Source organism: Diabrotica undecimpunctata, chromosome 6 (assembly GCF_040954645.1).
Source record: "Diabrotica undecimpunctata isolate CICGRU chromosome 6, icDiaUnde3, whole genome shotgun sequence".
In the NCBI taxonomy this organism is placed as follows: Eukaryota; Metazoa; Arthropoda; class Insecta; order Coleoptera; family Chrysomelidae; genus Diabrotica; species Diabrotica undecimpunctata.
Window position 1 is genome coordinate 6,732,776 of NC_092808.1, and position 23,633 is coordinate 6,756,408.

At 33.1% G+C, this 23,633-nt stretch overlaps 2 protein-coding genes across 2 annotated transcripts; both read right to left on the reverse strand.

Annotated features, from left to right (window-relative positions):
* Positions 1–1,412: 1,412 nt before the first annotated feature.
* Positions 1,413–17,871, reverse strand: LOC140444725 (1,5-anhydro-D-fructose reductase-like). Its single transcript, XM_072536488.1, has 6 exons — positions 17,738–17,871; positions 16,421–16,522; positions 15,272–15,613; positions 9,514–9,761; positions 1,934–2,194; positions 1,413–1,639 (listed from the first exon to the last, which is right to left on the reverse strand). The coding sequence occupies exons 1-6, from the start codon at positions 17,786–17,788 to the stop codon at positions 1,597–1,599; spliced, it is 1,047 nt and encodes a 348-aa protein (XP_072392589.1). The 5' UTR covers positions 17,789–17,871; the 3' UTR covers positions 1,413–1,596.
* A 1,982-nt stretch (positions 17,872–19,853) lies between these two features.
* Positions 19,854–20,264, reverse strand: LOC140443446 (uncharacterized). Its single transcript, XM_072534709.1, has one exon. It carries the CDS (start codon positions 20,262–20,264, stop codon positions 19,854–19,856), a length of 411 nt encoding a protein of 136 aa, XP_072390810.1.
* Positions 20,265–23,633: the final 3,369 nt, after the last annotated feature.

Genomic DNA, 23,633 nt, shown 5'->3' on the forward strand with positions numbered 1-23,633 from the left:
TTCACAATTGGCGTATTAGCTGTTTTACCTTTCAAGCGTCGATATTATATTTCGAGTTGTTTGTTTACGTTTCATATTTTTACTTTTTATAGTAAATATATCGCATTTCTGACAATATACAAATGTTTTTATGTAGTTACCTATATAATAAATCTATACATAAAAATGAAAACCTTGTCTCTAAAAAGGAATAAAGTAGAGACAAAAATAAATGATTTTGAGCAGTAATTCTCCGGTCAAATGTCTACACAAATACCGGACAATCGAAATTTATGGGGGTATTACAGCATCCCCTTATAAATAGTTAAATGTATAAATAGTTATAATAGTTAAATGTATATTAATTGCTAATAATCATTAGTGAAATTAGTTAATTATTATTAAACAGAATATTAATGTCTTGAAGAGAAAGTTAGTTACTACTATTTAAAATATGAAAATGTATCAAAAATAAAGAGTAATATTTCACAAACAAATAATACGGTTGAGGTCCAACGACCAGTTCCAAGCCTCTGGTATGTACGGCACTGGAGAGGTTCTCAACTATTCCAAACCCAACTGTTGAACTGAAACCCAAAATTCTGGTGTATGAAAACCCAAAAGAGACAAACCAATAAAAACTGAATCAATCTTTTAGTCCACTTTGACTTCTAATCTTCCCATGTGACTTCTTTAGGAATTTTCCAGTATGTAGAAATCATCGAGATTGAGAGATGGCTAAAAAGAAGTTTTCATTATGGATGAAAGAAGAGAGTGACAAAAAGAAAAACTCAAGATTTTTAGTCTTGTCTAAAGATAAAGGTTGGGACAAAAAATTGATTTAGTCAAATAAACATGTTCAAGATTTGTAAAATTTGCTGGGACCTTGGATAAATTAAAACAATTACCTGAGTTTCCTGATGCCTGTTTTTCCTATGATACCTGTTTTGGCAGCATCTCAAGCAGTGTTTTGAGCGTAACAGGATGACATTGTTTGAATTAGTAATTTTGCATGTAAAATCTCCCTGTTAAGCCCAATAACACTTGACAGCGAACGTTAGCTCCAAGTATGAAAAAAATGGATTAGTATATGATTGGAACGAGCAATTAATCTGAGGAAGATAAGCTGTCTTCAATGTCTTTTTGCAAAGTTCTTGGTTTACGCCTGTTCTGATGAAATGAAGATTTGTTGATTCTGATATTGGGACGAGATGATGATGTTGGACGGAAATAATATGGTGTCAAATTTTTAGTGGAAAATGTTGGATGGAATTTGTGCTATGCGGTATTTGTTTGGGTTTTGTGGTCTTGCCGAAGTGGTTTGTGTGTGTAGTGTATGTGGTGTACTGGTTGTGTGGGTTGGGGTTGGTACAAAAAACAATACATATACTGTTACAAACTAACTTTATTTAAATTAAAGAAAACAAAAACTATGCGTACAAATATTTATTCAAAATTCACTTTACACAAACATTTTGCTGTGATGTTAGTCGAGAATAATAAATTACAATTTAGTACAAAAATTAGGATAAATTGCTTCATTATTCATATCAAGCCGGGTACAAATCCCATGACTGGGTTATAAATTTTGATCAAGAATTCAAAAAAAATGTAATTTTAACATTTTTTACGGAATGGATATGCTGGGTGCTCATCAATCCTGCAACAAAAATATTGTTAAAATTCTTCAAACACTTAGTTATGTCACTGAACGCCATTGGTTCGTTAGTTTAGGTATAACTGTTCCAAAAAATTCTCGCCATTGTTTTTAAAACCAGCTATACTATGTTTCATTTAAGTTTCGAAACATATAACCAGCATCCTACTGGTTCTTGCAAAACTTGACCCCAAACCTGACCGCTCGAAAAATAAACTGTATATTGATCAATCAACCTAGACTTTGTTGTGCCAAAATATAATCTATTTAACATCAAGCAGAAAACATAATACGTACTTTGGAAAGAACATCCAGTCACAAATGCGTGCTTCTTCCCCAATATCTAAAGTTTCAATTTTTTTCATTTCTTGGTCTGTTAAACAGAAATCGAACAAATCGAAATTGGATTTTAATCTTGCAGGTGTCGTACTTTTTGGAATAACAGCCAGATTTCTTTGTATCAAGAATCTTAATGCTACTTGGGCGTTACTTTTGCAGTGTTTTTTGGCAATTTCCCCAACAACAGGATTTGTTAGTACGTTGACCAAGTTCCTTTCTCTAAAATTACAAAAAAAATAAATTACACAGACATAAAATTATAGTAATATATCAATATTGAGAGTAAACTAAATGTAAGACCAAATACAAGAGAATTTTACTGTCATAGTTAAATTTGGTTGAATTTGTTAAAGACAAATCACATATCGACCCATGCAACGAAGACTACTAACTGTAACTCACTTTTGGTTGAACTGAGATAATCGTGTTTGAAAATTTTCGCAAAGATTTCGCTCTAAGAAATGACGTTATCTTTGGAAGAAATGCGTCTTAAATTTCTGATATATTACATATATAAAGGGTTTTAAGGGATTTCACGAATCAAACATAATAAAAAAAAAAAAACATTTTTTTTGATAATTTTTGTAGACTTACTATAGTTTTCGTCGAAGCAATTAAGGAAAAAAAATACTTACTTTAGACTTAGTAACAAATTTACTGAAACAAAACAGTACTGTTTCAAAAATGACAATAAAAAACATTTCTAAAGCTAATCGGAATAACTAAAAATTTTCTTTTTGATATTTAAAAAAATTTAAAATGCAACTACTTATTTCGTTTGGTCCCCTTTTCGCAATTACCTTGTGCCACACAAAACAGTAACCTTTGTTATTTCCCACTATTATAAATTGTGAAATGATATATGGCGAGTTTACTCTTGTAATAAAGTCGCTTATAGCAGATTGAGGTAAACCGGAACAAGCGGCACAAACTGATTTATCATTGATCGCCGCCTCCTTATCTGCATCCTTTAAAGCTCTGGCAGTTATGTTATTAGAAATGTATTAAACCTATCTTTTATTTTAATTTTATCTTCTGAACTTGCTAGTGGATTGTCACCTCGGGGGAACAATTAAGGGTCTAACCACCTTCTGATATCCCCGGGTGCTCTGTAGAGGGCTTCGAATATACTGTCGAGAGCTCCTCTACTTAAGTCCATTTTAGGTTATGGACTTGGAAAATATTTATCTTCAGTGTCTTGCCTTGAAAAAGGCAAGATATTTCTTACATGACAATTTCTTCGTCGAAATAAAACACCAAGTTAAGTTGAAACAATTCTCAGCCTCAGAGTATGGAAAATAAATGCAGGAAGCAGAGCCCCGAGAGCACTAAGCTCTCGGAGAGCCCGCGAGGGACTGCCCTGGCTGACCTGAAAATCGCCAATATTTATATGCGCTGTTCCAGCGATAAATAGGGATTTCCAGGTCAAGAGCCAATGGGAAAATTCGAGGCGAAGCGATGCGCATCGAAATGCGCACTAGTCCACAGACTATGGCATTCGATGACAGGATAGGCTGTACAGAGGCTGCATTGGTCCTTTTTTGGTTTGAAAAATACAAGATTGAACTCATCAGCATTAATAATTACCAAAGAAAAGCATTCCCACAAAATGCAGTGATTTTACACCATGGTACAATGAACACAAGATATGATACATAATGTTCCAAAATCGGTTCGCGTCGCGCATGACGTAGTCAAGACCGCTTCTTCACGCAACATTTGAATGTAGTTGTATAGGAAAGACTTTTAATTTTAAGTGTTTTTGTATAATTTGGCTAATTTAGTTATAGTAATTGTAAAGAGATGATAAAATTATGTTATTATAATATTTAATCATAAATAAAATTTTGAAGTTAATTTAAATTTATTGATTTTTGGTACAGTTATTTTGTTCACATAGATATCCTTTATAAAACAAGTTTTAATTATCTTTTATTACACGTAGGTACAGATTAATCAACTTATACTCCAGAGTTTGATATTTCAGATGTTTAAAAAGATACAAAAAAGTGGAAATGAAGGTACACAAAATTTGTATGTATATACTGAACTAAAGACAAAATCAATATTTCATAAATAAATCAAATCAATCATTTGTAATTTTCACACATAAAATTATCTTGGTATTGTTTAATAATGATAACATTATATATTTTAATAATGATAACATGATTTAACAAAGAAAAATATGTTATTTTGGAAGATACTAAATTGATTTCCTCCGAAACAGATCTTATTGCAAATTGCATAGCAGGCTGAGGCTAGTCAAATCGATATGAAAGAACCATTTAAGTTTGCTGTCTAAAAAAATAACAACAATTTTACAGTAACATGTTAAAAAGCTTTAAACTGATATATTCATACTTATGAATTCTGGGTCTTCGTTAATCTACAAACTAAAAGATATTATAATCGAGTTTTTTCTAGTTGCATAACTATGCACATCACTCAGTTTATCCAAATGTTTTTAAAAACACCTATTTTTAACACATTCAAACATTCAAAAATAGCGATGGTTCATGAAGAATAAAAATAAATTAATGCAGAGCTGGATGAATTACTGCAGAGCGCAGATATCGTTAGATTTGTAAAGTACATGTACAAGTACTGTACCAGTAATCCAGAGATTAAAACCCAACATAATATGTTATATGTCATAATAATTTAGATATATTATATCTAAATTATTTTTCTATTATAAAATAGATGACTCAGTCAGTATTGAGTTACTTTAAAATATATTTATTATTTTATAACATGCAATAGTCACCATTGATAACCGATATTATTGTCGAACTTTTGTTTTTATACAAGCCTTCTGTCTTGCCGGTGTAAAGTCGTCTTAAGTCGATATTTACTGTGTTTTGCGTTTGAACTAATTTGTGCCTTATTTTCATATTATTATATTGTTTGGTAAGTAAATTTTGCTTATAATAATCGAAGGGTTATAGTAATGTGTATGTTTTTTTTTTACTAAATTTAAAAATAAATAAATCTAAAATACCATATTGAATTATAAATCAGATTTTTCTTTATTGTAATCTATTTTGTTTTTATTTCAGTAAAACTGCTTGGAAATGAGTGACAGTGAATCAAAATAAGCAAATCTACTACTATTTACCTATACAAAAAGAGTGCGTATATTATTAGAATAGGTATGAAAACAAAAATAAATATTTCGCCTGAACCCCCACGAAAAGTAAAAGTTTTACGCTACTGAAAATATATTTTTTATTCAATTATAACCAAAACAAAACATTTAAAAAAAATTCGATCATTTTTGACCATAATTTCAAAATTAATGTGTACGTTAAACTGTACTAATGGGTTCGAGCGGTATTGACTACGTCACACTCCTGGGCCAGCTGTCAAATGTTATGCGCAATATCATACCTTGTATTCATTGTACCATGATTTTAGACTAATCAGTTTGATGAGCCACACAATTTGAGATACTTTTACGAATTACATATACAAAACCGAGTACCTATTCATTTTGTGCGAATGCTTAATAGGTAGTTTTGGTTTAAATATAGTCCAGAAACTAGGAAGACACTGTTTTGTATGGCTTCTTCTTGCAGTACCGTCTCCTATCGGAGGTTGGCTACCATCACAGCAATCTTTACTTTGTTGGTTGCAGCTCTGAACAACTGTATTGAACTGCACCCATACCACTCCCTTAAATTTCGCAACCAGGAAATCCTCTTACGTCCCACATTTCTCTTTCCCGAGATTTTTCCTTGGATTATGAGTCTAAGCAGAGAGTACTTTTCTCCTCTCATTATGTGGCCCAGATATTCCAGTTTGTTCGTTTGTATGGTTTTTATGACTTCGCTTTCCTTTCCCATCTTCAGCAGAACATCTTGATTTGTTACTCTTTCTGTCCATGGTATTTTCCATATTCTCCTGTAACACAACATCTCGAATGCCTCAATGTTTTTGATGTTTATCTTTTTCAGTGTCCAGGCTTCCATGCCGTACAGCAGAACGGAGAAAACATAGCATCTTAACATTCTCGTTCTTAAGTTTATATTTATGTCCCGGCTGCATAGGAACTTTTTCATTTTGACAAACGATTGTCTCGCTATCTATATTCGCCTCTTGATTTCTCTTGTCTGGTCATTAGTATCAGTGAAGCAAACCCCTAAATATTTGTAGGACGTAACTATTTCAACTGGCTGATTATTTATGGTTAAATTCATATTGGTGTATAGCTTCTTTGTTACAATCATGAATTTAGTCTTTTTGATGTTCAGTTTTAGACCATACTTTTTGGTATGGGTGTTTATGTTTTCCATCAAAAACTGTAAATTTGTTAGGTTATCTGTTACTATTAGCGTGTCATCAGCGTATCGTATATTGTTAATTAACTCTCCGTTAATGTTCATACCAATGTGTTGCTCTATGAGCGCTTCCTGACATATTGTTTCGCTATATATATTGAATAATAGTGGAGAAAGCACACAACCCTGACGCACACCTCGACGAATCTCAATTTCTTCGGTTAACTCATTATCAACTTTGATTTTTGCTGTTTGTCCCCAGTACAACCTGGATATGATGTTAATGTCGCGACTGTCGATGTTTTTGCTTCTTAGGATTTCATACAGCTTTTGGTGGCTTTATCGAAGGCCTTCTCAAAATCTATGAAACCTACGTAGAGGTCTTGGTTTACATCCAAACATCTTTGCATTAACACACTCAGACCAAACAAAGCTTCCCGTGTTCCCAGTCCACCTCTGAATCCAAACTGTGTGGCGCTTATGTCCTCTTCTAATTTATTAAATATTCTTTTGTGAATTATTTTAAAAAATACTTTTAGTGTGTGGCTCATCAATGCTATAGTTCTGTGGTCTGAACACTCTCTGGCGGTATTCGTCTTCGGGATTGTGACAAAAGTAGAGGAGAGCCATTTCTTTGGTATTATGCCTGTTCTATAAATTGTGTTAAAGAGGTTCACCATTATTTCAAGTGCTTCGTCGTCTATTAGTTTCAACAATTCTACAGGAATTTCATCTGGTCCTGCAGCTGTACCACCTTTTGTGTTCCTTATAACATATTCTACCTCGCTTTTTAGGATTTCAGGCCCTGTTGTGTCGTCTGTAGGTTCTGCCACTGCTATTTCTGGTCTTTCGTCTGCAAAAAGTTCTTCAATGTATTCTGTCCATCTTGCCAGTTTTTCATTTAAATCTGTAATTATTTTCCTTTTTTGTCCTTTACTATGGATGCTTGTTTCACTTTTTTACCTGTTATTTCCTTGATCCTTTTATGCATGTTAAAGCTATCGTACTTTCTATCATATTCTTCTATTTCCTTGCAGTTGTCTTGTATGGCGTTCTCTGACAAAAAGCTGTGAGTTCCGAAAGAATATTTATGTTTGTTTCATCTAATACGTATATTACTAAACTTTCATGACTACGTAATATTAGATAACAGTGTGGTACCACAGTAGAAGAATTATTTTGCGCAGCAGCCGAGACCGGTTTCAATAAATTGTGAACTGAAGACCAATAACCAGATAGCAATACCAACTAGAACAAAATCTAAAGAATCTGATACTGAGAGAAAATATATTTTAAAATAAAAAGGGAAATACAGTTAAGATTTGATTTCACGTACGGGGCGCCTGTGCATCCGCTTGTACGTATTTCAGCCTAATAGGCCTCTTCAGAACGGCTTTCACAGTCGCTCTAAACGTGAAGTGAAAATAAATCTATTCTGTCTTAGGAAGCAACTCTAACATGGCTTCGAATGGACGCAAATAGCGACATCTGATATATAATCTGTAAACTAATTTTCGAAAGCAAATTCAGATTTTTGCTTTAATCTGTGCCTTCTAAGAATTGCAAGGCAAAACAGACGTTGATAAAGATGTTGTTAGAGACATGGGCAATCTAAAATTTGCATTCCACAACATATCTCCTCAACTAAGCAAAAATCCTTAGCGAATTGGTTTCTAGTACTCGTACAGAGTAATTTGGAATAAAAAGGAAAAGACAGTTAAGATTTGATTTCACGTATAGTGCGTCTGTGCATCCGCTTATACGTATTTAGTTTCGAAAATTAGTTTACGGATTTTAAAATAAAAACTTATTAATGAAATTTCGTACACTCCCTCTGGGAAGGGGGGAGTTAATATTGACTTCTTCTTCTTCTTTTTATATAGACATAACTCTGTCTGTTTTTCAATGTGCCTCCAGTAAGTTATCGTTCCATCGTTTTTGTGGTCTTTCTACTGATCGTCTTCCTATTGGGGAACCGTCCCTTGCCGTCTTTGCTAGTTTATTTGTTGTCATTCGGCTTACATGATCGTTCTATTCAACTCTTCTATTTCTTACCCAGTCGTTGATGTTCTCCACCTTGCATCTACGTCGTATATCTGTACTTCTAGCTCTGCCCCATAGTAATTTACCATCAATTTTTGTAAGTGTTTTTATCTCGGCTGTTCCTTACATCCTTTTTGTTCTCTTTGTGTCAGATCTTGTTTCTGCCACGTATGTCATTATTGATCTGATGACTGTTTTGTAAATTTTTCGTTTCTTTCCCGATATTTTTATTTCTCCGTATTGTTTCATTTAGGCAACCTGCAGCTCTGTTTGCTCTATTCACTTGATCTTCCACTTCAGTTTTGAGCTTTCCGTAGCTAGATAATGTCTATCTATGCCTACATATCTAAACTCCATCACTTGTTCTATTATCTGACCTTCCAGCTCCAATTTACATCTTAGTAAATTTGCTGTTGTAAGCATGCATTTTGTCTTTTTTGGGGAAATTAACATGTTAAATTTTCTGGCGGTTATATTAAATTGGTGCAGCATACGTTGTAAATCATCTTCACTTTGAGTGAGTAGTATTGCGTCGTCTGCATAGCAGATTATTTTAAATTGTTTTTCTCCCATTTGGTATCCTTTTCTAGTTCTTACTTTTTTTATTTTTTCATCCATATTTAATTCATCCATAATCAGGTTAAACAATAGAGGACTCAGGGAATCTCCCTGTCTTATCCCATTGCCAACTTCAGCAGGGTCGGTTAGTTCTACTTCTACTTTTATTTTTATTGCGTTCTTTTGGTAGATATTTTCGATTGTTTTCATTATTTTTAGAGATATCTCGCTTGCGTACAGTAAGTGGATAACGTCTTTTAATTTGACCCGGTCAAATGCCTTCGTAAGTTCCACGAAACATAGATATGCCAGTTTGTTGTATTCTAATGATTTGTCTTGCACTTGCTTCATTATAAATATAGCGTCTGTGCATGATCTTCCCGACCTGAAACCTTGTTGTTCTTTTACTAGTGTTATAATTTCATTTAGTTTATTTGTTATCACTTTGGTTGTTAATTTTAGTGTTGTGTTTAATAAATTGACGAGAGCACAAAACTGATGATTAAAAACAAATATTTACACAATAATAATTGGTTTCTCTATCTGTCCTAACCAGGCAGATTTCAAACTCTGTAGTTAAGATAAAACGCAAATATCTAACTGAATCTAGGAAATTGATAACAAACTCCTTTAAACTTTCAAATGTTAACTTACTTCATGCCCAAATGCTTTAAAAATTTGTTAAAATGGGGAGATCCAAGCGGGGAGTACGCAGTTACGCCAATTCCATTCTTTTGGCAGAACTGTACCAAGTCTGGTTGTTGTAAGAAAACGTGGACCTCTATTTGATGATTGGCTGGTTTAATCTTACAGAATTTTAATATATTGTCAATTTGACTAATACTAAAATTACTTATGCCAATAGTTTTGGTTCTACCGGCTTCTACTTGTCTTTCCATTGCCTGCCAAATCAAGAAGGTAAAAATATGTCACATATTTTGAATTTGTAAGTGGTCTAGAGAACGTTCCGATGAAGTTATACTAAAATCACAATCAAGATGCACTAGCAATAAATAAACCAAGAGAAGTTTAATGCAAGGAGCACTCTCAAATATTGATTTACAATGTATGTACGTATGTATGTATAGCGTTAACAGGCCTTTTAGGCCCATTGCTGGATGGATAATTTCCACCGTTTTCTATTCTTAGCTAACAGCTTCCAATCTCTGATTCCCATCTCTCTGACATCTTCCATCACTACATCTCTCCATTTCTTTCTTGGTCTTCCTCTCTTTTTTTGCCCTCAGGTACTCTCCAAGCAATATTCTTGACTAGTCTATTACCTTGCATTCTTTCTAGATGGCCGAGCCATTCTAGTCTACGTTTTTTTTACCACTTTTGTTATTGTAGGGTTAGCATACAAATGATACACTTCTGCATTAGTTCGTCTTCTCCATTCTCCCTCTACTACTTTTCCACCAAATATTCAGCGAAGTATCTTTCTTTCCCAGGCTTCCAATGTGTTCTGTACGGTTTTGTTCATAGTCCATGTCTCGGCAGCGTATAGCATTGTGGGTCTAATTAGAGTTTTGTATACTCTTATTTTTGTATTACGAGATATATCTTTGGCCTTAATTATTTTGCTCATGGCTCCAGCACACCTGTTGCTCTTGGTCAGTCTCAGGTTGATTTCAGTTTCTTCCTTACATGTCTGATCAATAAGAGTACCTAAGTACATATTCATCCACCTTCTCGAATTCTACAACTGATCCATTCTCCACCTCCAATTTAAAGGATCCCCTGGTGCTTATTCGTTTTTTGCTCGAGATCTCCATGTACTTCGATTTATTAATATTAACTTTCAGTCCCATTTTAGAGCTTTCCCGAATCAGTCTTTTTGTTATATTTGATAGTTCTTTTCCATTTCTTGCAATGAGAACCACATCATCTGCGTATGCTAAGCATTGGTGCTCCTTGTATAAAATAGTTCCGGACCTATTTATCCCACTAATCCTTACAATTTTTTCTAGACCTATATTGAATAGCAATGTAGACAACGGGTCTCCTTGGCGAACACCTTTTTTCACTTCGAATTCTTCTGAGACTGTACCGTTACATCTCACAGCACAAATGGTTTGTCTAATTGTCATTTTTACCACTCTTATTATTTTTTCTGGCACTTGGAATTCTTTTAGTGTTTCTATTAACTTGTTTCTGTCTATTGTATCGTAGGCAGTTTTGTAATCAATGAAAAGTACTTGTGCTGAAATGTTGTATTCATAGCAATTGATCAGGATTTGTTTTAGCATAAAAATTTGATCGGTTGTTGATCTTCCTTTCCGAAATCCTCCCTGGTATTCTCCTAGATTCTTCTGTATATATATTTCTAATCGTTTTTTAATTAGTATGGCGAGTACTTTATACATTCCTTCTAATAAGGATATTCCTCTATAGTTTGCGCATTCAGGTCTATCTCCCTTTTTGTGTATAGGAATTATAATCGACTTATTCCATTCTTGAGGTATTTCTTCGGCATCCCATACTTCTAGTATTAGCTCACCAAGTTTGTTTATTAAGACCTCTCCCCGGGACTTTTTTGGTTCTTCATATCTTTTATTATTTCTTCAATTTCTTCTCTTGTGGGCTTTGGTATTTCTTCTATTACTATTTGAGGTCTAGGAATATAACAATTTTCTTCAGTAGTCACTTCGTCATTTAGTATCTCTTCGAGATATTCTTTCCACCTTTCACATATTTGGTCTTCATCCACTATCAGATTTCCTTGCTTATCTTTTACATTCATCGTTCTTCCCTGGCACCCAGTTTTAATGTATTTTACTTCTTTATAAAAAATTTTTATTTAATTTTTCTTGTAATTTTCTTCAATGCGCTTAATTTTATTATCCATATACTTTCGTTTCCGCTCCCTTAGGATTCTCTTTACTTTTTTTCGTTGTACGGCATACCTTTCTAGGTCGTCTTGTTTTTGCGAACGTAAACTTTTTAATCTCAAATCTGATGTTTTTTTTAACTCTGTTCTGCATTCGTCATTGAACCAGTGGTTTTTTCTAAATCTTTTTGTTCTTGGTATGTTCTTCGACGTAGCTTCCTTTATAGTGTTTGTCATTTTCAAGAACTTTTGTTGTATGTTACCCACAGTAGTACTATCTTGTTTGGCGTAGGTTTCTTGTATATCCTTTTGATAGTCCTGCTCTACCTCAAATTTTCGCAGTTTTTCAAAGTTAAATTTACGTTGCACTTTCTTTTTCCGTTTATCCTTTTTAATTATTGCTTCTCTCATATTAATTCTTACCAAAAAATGATCTGAGTCTACGTCAGCCCCTCTGCACGTTTTCACAATGTATGTACGTACATTGTATAAATCCCAAATCATGATTTACAAAGTTTACATTGTAATTTATCATGAACATTCCCGAATCATGATTTACATCGTAAATCATCATTCGGGAATTTTCCTCGTAACATTTAAGTGTCTTAGTTTGTTTATTTCTAGTGCATCTTGATTATGATTTTAATATAGCTACAAATGAAGGAAATTTTGTATTTGGCAGTGTTGCCATTTTCTTATGATAAATAGCGAAAGAATATGCCATATAATATTAATTAATTAAATTAAACATGGAAAACATAAAATGGTAAAAGAACGGGAAAGATAATATATAAATCACTATAAATACTGAAGTTAGAAAATCAATAATAAGTTAAATTATTCTGCTGTAAAGCTTTTAATATATATTTTTACTTTATTATCTACCTAACGGCTATTAAAATTTTTGACGTGACAACGTCTTAGATTAGGTTGTGGCTCGGAGTCACTCATGAAAAAGTGTAACGCCCGCTCACGTCTGTTACGATGAGTCACCGAACGAGAGAGAGGCCCGCCGGACCGGCGAATGCCTTGCGTCTCTCTCCCACTCAAACATGATCGGTCCGCTGCGCGCGCAGCACTAGAGAATTAGGCGCGTTGGAAGTTAGTTAAGTTTAAGTTTACATGTACAATGTTTTAGTAAACAAAATATATTTCTATAGTTAAAATTTGTGCAATTCTTATTTTCATTCAATTCCTTGTTCCTATTGTGCAATTTAATAATATTCATATCAATAAATATTCTACCGAGAAAAAGACGTTGTCACGTAAAATTTTCGCCCGTAAAACCGACTTTACAGGCAACCGATTTTTTTTTTCTAATAACTAATTGCAACTAATATCGAAAGAAACAAATATTCATTCGTTCGTGGTTTATAAAAATTAAGAAATACAAAATTCCATAAAATAATATAATAAAAATGTACTGTTTCAAAGCATATTTGAGGCATAAAACATATACAGTATGGTGGAAATGAAAGGAATAAATTCGTTATTTCGTAAACCGGAGACTTTAAGGAAAAATCCTGAAACCCGTCAATTTTTATTTTTAAATAAGCTATTCGTAAGAATAGCTTATTTTTGACGTCATCTATGAGCGTGATGACGTCATTGCTAAAATTTTTGAATAGAAAGGGGGGTAATGTAATACATCATTTGAAAGGTCTTTTAAATACCTATTCAGCTATATCAATATGTCTAAGTAATTAAAGTTTGTAATTGTTTAAAAAAATAATTAAATTTTTATTATTACAATAAATATTTATTAAGTATTATTCAATAAATACAACGAAACCTAAATTAAGTGCTCAAATTGTTTACCTTCAGCTAAAATACAATGAGAAAGGTGTGCCGCGAACTCTTCTCTAACCTTCTCTAAAACTTCCGGAGTTATTTGAACAACCTCATTACGTATTCTTTCTTTCAGTTCATTAATATTTTGTGGTCTATTTTGATACACCTTACTTTTTAAATATCCCCATAAAAAGAAATCAAGAGGAGTCAAATCAGGTGACCTAGGCGGCCATTCTATTGTTCCTCTTCGACCTATCCACCGATTTGGAAAGATGTTGTTTAAGTAGTTGCGTACCAAGACAGCATAGTGTGGAGGCGCACCATCTTGCTGTAGCCATAAATCATTTCTGTTTGGAAACAACCGGTTCAATTCTGGAAGCAAGAAATGTTGAAGAAATTCTAAATATCGAGGACCTGTTAAGTTTTCTTCGAAAAAGTATGGTCCAATACACCTATTATCTATTATTCCCACCCAAACATTAATTTTCTCTGGGTATTGAGTACGGTACTCTTGCATTCAGTGTGGATTTTCCGTAGCCCAGTACCGATAAGTTTGACGATTGACATGACCGTTTAGTAGAAATGTAGCTTCATCAAAGAAAATAATCTTTTTTAAAAACATCGGATCTCTGTTATTTCGTTCCATTATAATGTCACAAAATTCAATTCGTCTATCAAAATCATGTTCCATAAGTTTTTGTACTAAACTTACTTTGTAGGGATGCCACTTTTCCTTCTTTAGCTGTTTAAGAACTGTTGAATGGTCCATGTCATTATCTAATGCTACTTGCCGTGAACTGTTATGAGGATTATCTTGAAAAGCTAACAGAACGTCTACTTGTTGGTTTTCAGATATTGGTTTTCTACTACCTTTAGGAAGGTCTTTAACATGACCCGTTTCTCTAATTTTTTTCTCAATTTTGCTTACAGTGGATTGTGAAATTGGTTCTCGACGGGGGTATTTATTATTAAATAACGCACATACTTCTTTCTGCGTACGTGTTTTATCTCCATAACCAATCATTATGAGAATTTCAATTCTTTGCGTTTCAGTTAGCTTCATGTTCAAAGATACAAAGACTTTTTGAATACGTTTACTACAATAATACTATTAATCACTTGACAGAAAGATAATTAAGTTTGAATGTCCAGCTATCAATGTTCATATTGATAAGGTAACTAGTTTTTTTAAAAAGGTAAAAAGTAGATAAAAAAGACATTTCATTACCAGTGATGGTCTTTATAAAATTTATTTTTGGGTGTCAATAATACATCATATCAATACTTAATAAATATTTATTGTAATAATAAATATTTAATAATTTTTTAAACAATTACAGACATCAAATACTCAGACATATTGATATGGCTGAATAGGTATTTAAAAGACCTTTCAAATGATGTATTACAATACCCCCTTTCTATTTAAAAATTTTAGCAATGACGTCATCACGCTCACATAGATGACGTCAAAAATAAAAATGTATTCTTACGAATAGCTTATTTAAAAATAAAAATCGACGGGTTTCAGGATTTTTTCTTAAAGTCTCCGGTTTACGAAATAACGAATTTATTCCTTTCATTTCCATCATACTGTATGTACATAATAATGAGATGGCAAAACCAAAACTGCAAACGCAAATTTGTGTTTTACTGAAGTTTTTTTGTAGCAACTTCATCGGAACATTCTCTAGAGTTTAACCCTTGTTTTTAATGAAAATTTGTATAAAGAACTTTTATTGTTGTAGAATATAGTACCAAAACGTATTAAATAATACTGTTACAATATACCTGCCATATTCCTTTGTGATCTTCCTTTTCATATACTAATTCTTTAGTAGATTCAGTCTTTCCATATGGAAAATGTATCAAGTATAAATCAAGGCATTGTAGACCAAGTTTTTGCAGGGACTGACATAAATATTTTTCGACTCTATCACGATGGATTCCTTGGATTGGAAGTTTGGTAACGATAAAAAGATCATCTCTTTTTAGTTTTTCGGAACAGATCCATTGATTTATAATTTTGCCAATAATATGTTCGTTTTCATAAAATGCTGCTGTGTCAATATGACGGTAACCTATGTCAAAGGCTAGGTTCAAAGCAGCTTCAAATTCTGCGGGGTCAGTAGCCTAAAAATATATTATTTATCAACAGATGACAAAGTCATTGGTTATAATCTTGCAAAAAGTGTTTTTTTTTGCAAGATTATAACCAAGATTGAGATGCTACGTGTTCTCTGTCCTGTTGTATAGAGTTGAGGCCTGGACAATTTCAGAGGCGACAGAGAAAAAACTCGTTAACTTTGAAATGTGGTGATACTTTGAATAATGAAAAAAGATAAAGAAATACTCAACACTATAAAGAAAAGAAAAATGAGCTACTTTGGTCACATACTAAGAAACAAAAAATACGAATTGATGTGGCTCCTGAAGACGCACGTCCTGGCTGAAGAATCTGAGACAATGGGGTGGGAAAACGTCAATAGAACTTTTCAGAACGGCTACAGATAGAGTCAAATGGGCCATGATGATCACCAATGTCCTTAGGGATGAGGCACGTTAAGAAGAAAAGAAAAAGTGTTTGTAAAAAGTATACCTTTAGATGAAATATCAAGCCTCAGAACCGCAGACAATGATTAACCTGACAAGTCTAAAATAAATGTAGGAATACGATATCTTTTAGCCGCCGAACTTTCCTACAGTATTTCAGTATGACAGTATTACAGTATTTCTCTACTATATTCGTACTTGATCTTCACTATTTCTTATAAAACTCCAATCTTCAGCTCCACAGAGGTCCAAGATCTTAGTATTACTTTGTAAACTTTGATTTTTAATGTTTTGCTTAACAGCTACCTTATCATTTTATTAAACATCTTATTAAACCTATTGTAATCATAAGAAACATCTAAAAATAAATTAATAGACTGTACTTACTTGCCACGTACCTAACCCTACTATAGGCATCTGCAACTGGCCACAAGGGATTGTTGGAATTGCTTTTCCCATTTTTTGAGAAGAAAGACTTTGGCGTTCTACCTGAAAAACAAGCAGTATTAATAACATCTAATATTGATACGATCGATTTTTGGTATTGCCAAGGTTACAAGATCTTATCAAATAGCTATTCAGCAGGTTCAAAGGATAGAAGAGCACATAAAACAAACTATCAAACAATTCTAGGAAGCATGTGGTTTATGATGAAGATTATGCCGTTACCCACACCAACTAGAAAGGTTCTACTCCAACAGAGAATTCAATATAGTCAAATTTACTACGGTTGGAATGAAAATGATTAGAAGCAGTTCTGTTCTCCGATGAATATAGATCTATAGATCTATGGTCCAGTCTATGGTAGACATCAAAGTTTAGAGAAGGCGAGGTGAATGATTCACTCAAGCTACCGTTGAGTAGTATCAGAATTTTTGAACCGGCTCAGTAATAGCTTGGTCTACTATTCGGAAACCCTCTTTATCTTGTTATTAGAAAACCCATCTCTCTGCAGATCTGTTATCACATTCACAAGCTCTTGATTCGCTACAAGTCTTCTGGTATCAGGCTCAACAAATAGACCTTCCTTCAATTTGAAACATTCTTTGTCGTTTGGGAGAGATTTGACAAAGTAGTAGTTTTACATTAAGCGTAGGAAGGTGAATTTTTTGTTTTAGTACCAAGTCTTCTTGTAGAACATTGTTTTGTCCAACCTTAAGCGTTCTCTGCTCTTAACTCTCCATTAAGCAGTGTTTTTTAGGACTCGACTAAAACTGACAAAAAAAAAAAGGAAATTTGGTGTAACCAGTTTGTTGCGCAAGCAGCACACACAAGATGTTCAAACTACCGTACATTTGCCAATCGTGATTTTCATATTAATTTGAGTTTTTAAAGAATGATTCTAAGTTCTCATAGTCTTTTTCAGGAACATCGATTGTTTAACGAGAATAGAAGCAGAGAAACCACAGTTATGGAATAAAACAGTTTTTAATGTGCGATTCTATGAATCTATAGAGACGCTATTGGGTGATTTCATGCTGAATTTGGACAGCATGAAATGAGCAGCAGTGTAAAACACGAAAGATTTTCCCGGCAATCCAAATTTTCCAATGCATACATGGATCAATCAAAAGAATCAGAAGCCAGATAATAAGGCTCAGTCTGGAAAAGCATTGGTTGTCTCAGTGCAATAGAGCTTTAGTCAAACGAAAGAAACAAATATAAGATGTACTTTTTACTATTTTAGACTAGAAAAACATTTACCTGAGGCCAAAACCTGCTAAAATATCTTACCAACACCTCAAATGCTAACATCTTGATTTATAATGTTTGTAAATTAAAATAAATCTATAATTTTATGACTTTAAAAATATATTTTGACATATTAGATAAGTTTGACTATCAAAATATTTTAATAAATTACCATAACTACATTATGTATGTACGTCTTAAAATTACTATATGCTAGGAGGAAAGGATCCAAATAAAAATATAGAAAAAGAAGAGCTATTTATCCTACAACAGTCTCAATTGCACATCAAGACCTGAGGAACCAACATCTCTGTTAACACTCGAGGTGCCTTCTGAGCATAGAGTACCAATAAACCTTTTCGTGTAAGATATATATTTGAACGTATGAATCTTCGAACTGCTAAAGTACTATATATTGTCAGTAGCACCCCGTTGATAGCAGAGAACCCGGTGAACCTCTCGTTGGTGTAAATCGAAACTGTATTAATTCCTCAAACAATAAGAAGATGGAATAGAAGAGTCTTCGTTCGATAAACAGTTTCAATGTCTGCCAATTCAAGTGAGAAACTAGTTGCGGCTATTTTCTTATGGACGGACAGGTATCATTGAGTAGTGAAGTTGGGAAACCGCAAAAAACCAATCTCAACCTATGCTCCCTATATCTCGCCATACGCTGTTAGATTTGTACCTAATATCCATTTCGGCCAGCATCGCCCCATCATTGATAATCTAAATAATTGTTCCTTTTGGGGCCCAACCCCAAATATTTAATGCTAAAATAATTCTTTCGCAATATACTGTGGCTCAGCTCTGTATAGCAAGTGCAAAGAAACTTTTCATTTCTCTTCATGGGCTTGTAGCCTTGAGAAACAGACTACTTTTGCTGATTCTTGTTGTCTACAACAATTTATGTATTTTATTACTATCTAACCTTTCTCAATCGAAGAAGTAATTATTACTTCTATTATAGACAATGGCTTGATGCCGGCATTTGGTTTTCTTTACGACAGTTCATGACAATATGACCAAAAAAAAAAAAATACAATTTTGTAATTAACAAAAGTCAAAAAAGGTCAATTTTGAAATTTTTTTTTAAATGTCCGCCAATTTGTTTTTTTTGCCAATTATCAATTTTTCTATACTTGAGAATCAAATTTGTAGGCAGTAAATTCTCCGAACTGTGAATGCGATAAACCAACAACATCGTTGCTAGTTTGTAATGATAGATATTCTAGCAATTTATCATTTAATCATTGACATGCAGCAAAATTATCATAATAATGATCGTTTTGTATTTGTTAAGGTATATAATAAAATGTATTTAGTAACATCAATATTTATGTATAATATTATATTTATATACAATACTTATACATAGAAAACATCTAAAGTACGATAATATTCTTTGTAAAAGTCATACATGACAACATCGCATTCTAGGACCGGTAGAAAGGAATAGTAGATCAACGTTGTCATAATATAGAGAGAGAGATAAATTGCTCATTGACTTCCTAGCTTAGCATTCAGTAGCGAATCGTTCACACTGTTGCAGTGACTTTTAAAAATTAATATTAATATAATATGATATCAGACTTATATTTAACTTTGAAGTGTATACTTCTTATCACAAAAAAACACTTACTTTCAAATTCCATAATTTTGTACAAAACATACGAGACATAGAAACTTTCTATGACATTTAATGACAAACTATAATTTTTTTTAATGACATTTTTTGTTTGTTACAAAAATTAATTATCAAAAAGGCAGGTAGAGAGATTTACCCAGCTGTTATTTCAATGGAAGGTTTCTTTTCATTGGAATTACTTATATTTTAAATATACTAATTTACATAATTATGAAAATCCAATTCTGAACTTGCCGATTACATGAAGTGAACTTTTAATTTTAGTGAACATATAAACACTCACACATATATATTATAATTAAATAAAATAAATCGAATCGAATATACCTAATATATATAAGAAGTATTCATTTTTTTTAAGAGTAAAGTATATTGGTATAAAATGTATTTTAGTCTGAAAACTAGGTTAACAAAACAAACTTACTTATATACGAAAGTAATCTTAATAAAATGGTTCGACCTCCACAGGAAGTTAAAATATTAATCATCGTATGAAGACGACTCGTCGGCTGATGAAGAGCTATCGCGATCACTATTATTTACATTGGTAATTAATGGTTCAACTGAAATGTCCACTCTTGTGTCTAAGTCCCACATTCTATCTTCTTCTTTTATAGTGTGTCTTATACAATTTTTCCAAGACTCAGGTGTGACATTTTGTATGGCAGTAGCTAAGAAGCACTTCACTTCCTTTATTTTAAAACTCAAGTTTTCCCTTGAACCTTGGTTTTTTATTTGAGCCCATAGAAGCTCGATAGGGTTCAGCTCACAATGATAAGGAGGGAGGCGATGTACAATTATGTTGTTTGCACCAGCCATTTCATCGACTGCATATTTCTTAAAAACGGGTATATGTATCCTCTCGAGGTTTAATAATTGTACTTTCAACATGTTGTCATTGAATGGTATATTTTTTTGAGAGAGCCAGTTGATTATTTCACCTTTTCGTCAGGCAGTCGTTGGTGATGGCTCCAACCGTCGACTGTGGTATGACGCATTGTCCATAACAACGACAGAATTTGCTTCAAGGCTTGGTAGAATATTTGAAAACCAACCTTCGAATCTTTGAGCGTCCATTTCCTCATGGTAATCGTTGGTTTTCTTGGATTCGAATAGTAACAAGCCGTTGTCCAAAAAACCCGAATCGCTGCCTTTATGTGTTATTATGAGCCTCCGTCCTTTACCCACTGGTGTTTTTAATCCTAATGAAAGCTCTTCAATGAAGGTTTGTCGACGACTTTTAATTTCCAAATCTTGCCACACCTTTGAGACAGTATGAACTTGATTTAGCCAAGTTTCATCTAAATAGTATACTTTTCGTCCTTCACGACGATAGTCTCGGATTTTTTGTAAGTAATTTCTCCGCCACAAAACAATTTAATCTTTTTCTAAAAGAACACTATTCCTGCTTCTTTTTATATATTTAATGTTCATTTGTTCTAATGTTCGCAATAAAACACGTCGTGATATTTTGGGTATTGAATTATCGGAATTTATTTCAACTTCAACTTTCTTTAAGGTTGGGATTTCGTTCCGAAAAAAGAAAGCATGGAATTTCCTCCGAATAGCATATTTGGTAAGTTTTTCAAGACCATTTCTTAGGAGCACATGTCCAAAATAGCTTATTATCAGAACAAATAATAAGCTATTTTGGACATGTGCTTCGAAGAAATGGTCTTGAAAAACTTACCATCCAGGGAAAAGTAGAAGGCAAAAGAAATAGAGGTAGATCTCCCACACGATACACGGACCATATTGTTGCTACCATTGGCGCTCCATTGTTAGAATGTGCTAGAATGGCAGAAGATAGAAAAACGTGGAGGAACATTGGGAAATTTAGCTAATAGCTTCATAATATCACGATACCTGCATCAGGTCAACGACTAAGAAGAAGAAGAAGAAGAAGCATATTTGGTATGATCTTCAAGCTGAATGCGTTTTCTACCTCTGGTTTCAATGGTTTCAACAGGTCCATCATTCAATTTGCCTTCACTTTGTTTAAAATTGTTTACAATTCTGTATACACTTCTCGTCGAAACTTTAGTCAAATCACTACACAGGGTAACTACATCGTTGACCGACATACTTTTATTCCTTTCACGGAGTCCACAATACACATTGAATATAATAGTTTTTTCTCCCATCGAAAAATTTGGACGTCGTTTACTTTTACTGCTTTCACTTTCCATATTACTCACAACAGTAAAATAAGTGTTCACTGACGAATAGAATCGACGGTTGCTGGGCAACGTGACGTCATCAAAATAGTATTCTACTCGTCGTCATCACACGACTGTTTACTTCGATAGCAAAACAACTGAATACCTGAGTAGCCGACTTTCACCGACTATCGCGGTTTTAGGGAGGTGTAACTATTACCTTCTAAACTAAAATGATTATTTATTGTAATTAATTCAAATTTATAAAACAATAATAAAAAGTAATGGGTTGTACAGCGATGTGTCTTTTCTAAGTAAAAATATTAAGAGAATAAAAGTTTTGATTCTAAAAGTATGTCGAGTGGGAGATAAAAAAAATTGAACGTATTAAACGAGCACTGAAAGATGTATGTGGCGTCCTTCATCATTTTTAGTGGCGAATTTTGATTTCTCGTCCCAAAAAACTCCAGCTTACCAAATTTCGTGTTGTTATCCCGTGCCTATCACGAAATATTTAAAAATAAAAGTTTAACTTTGACCCCCTTTATTTTGGTTATTATCAACTTTCGTACTAAAGTAAGTTAGTTTAAATCGGCCTATTTTAATCTCAGGAATCTAAGATTAAGTTATGGCCATTCGTTACCAAACACCATGTATATTATATTAATATATATAATAACCCAAATGTCAACAATAATCATATTAAAATTAACATAATTATAAATAGGTACATATTTATTTAATACAAGTAGCTTTGTCGTAACTTCTTATGATATTTTTCGTACGCCATTGGAAGACCTACAATAGCAATGAACCATCACTATTACTTCCAAGAATTTACTGCCTAGATTTCTGGATTCTGACTATAGTAAATTATTACGTAAGAACACTTCTTTTTGAAAACCCTTCTCGAATTTTATATTTCAGATTTGCGGTTCCAGAGATTAACTATCCGCCATGGGTTAGTAATTTTTAGACGAAAAATTTTTGGTGCCATATTTAAAATACAGTAACAATGGAAAAAAAGAGAAAAAAATTTTTGTAATTTTCAAAAGTTGTATAATAATAAAAAAGTTTCGATTGCCATATATTATGGATAAGATACAAAAAAAATTGTTGAAAATGTGTTATTTTGTAGCATTCTAGACGGTAAAAGTACCTTAAATAAATAAATAAATAGAAGATGCATGGAATATGGAAATTGCATAAATATGGATATAGTACAATAAAATAAGTACGTACATACGAATAAATGGAGAAAGTTAGAAAATCTCGGACACATAATGAGAAACGGAACTAAATACAGATTACTGAAAATAATCCTTAAGCAAAGGCAAAGTATTCGGAAAACGAGGAATTGGGAGAAGAAGAATATCATGGTTAAAAAGCCTGAGGAAATGATTCTCCACAACAACAACTAATCTATTTAAAGCATCAGTTAATAAAATAATTATAGCAAGAATGATCGCCAATATTCGAAACGAATAGGCACCAAAAGAAGAAGATAACAAAATGGAAATGGATTATAATAATAATAGATGGATGACTTCAGATGTCAGTCGCTCCCACGTCGGCCTGGACCAAATTATTATGGATTCACCAGCTGATAGACTCCCTTCCTAGTCCTTTAAAGCACCCTCAAATATGGAAGTGACTATTTTTCTTAATAGTTACATCCACGACCCGGTGATACCACTCCAATCGAAAACAAGATCCATTCTTTAAAAAGGCAAAAGCCTAAAACCACTCTCTGAGTCGAATATGCCCCCCTCTATAGTCCTTTTCCATCATATTGATAGCACATTATGTATGCAAATCCTCAACAGGTCAAAAAACCATAGGCGTCACCCTATACTTGTTTTGAAATAAATAAAAAAATTAATATTTTAAGATGCCGTCAACAATTCATTATCTTTTAAAAAATCTTCTGTATAATAAGTGTCCACTAATCTCACTATAACTTTTTTGTGCGTAAAAAACGTCGGTATATATGCCACACGATTATTGTTAATTATACACGGGTGATTAATGAGAGAATTCAATGTTTCACGAAATAAATTAATGTAAACAGTAATTTAAAGGTGATTATTGTTTTCCATAC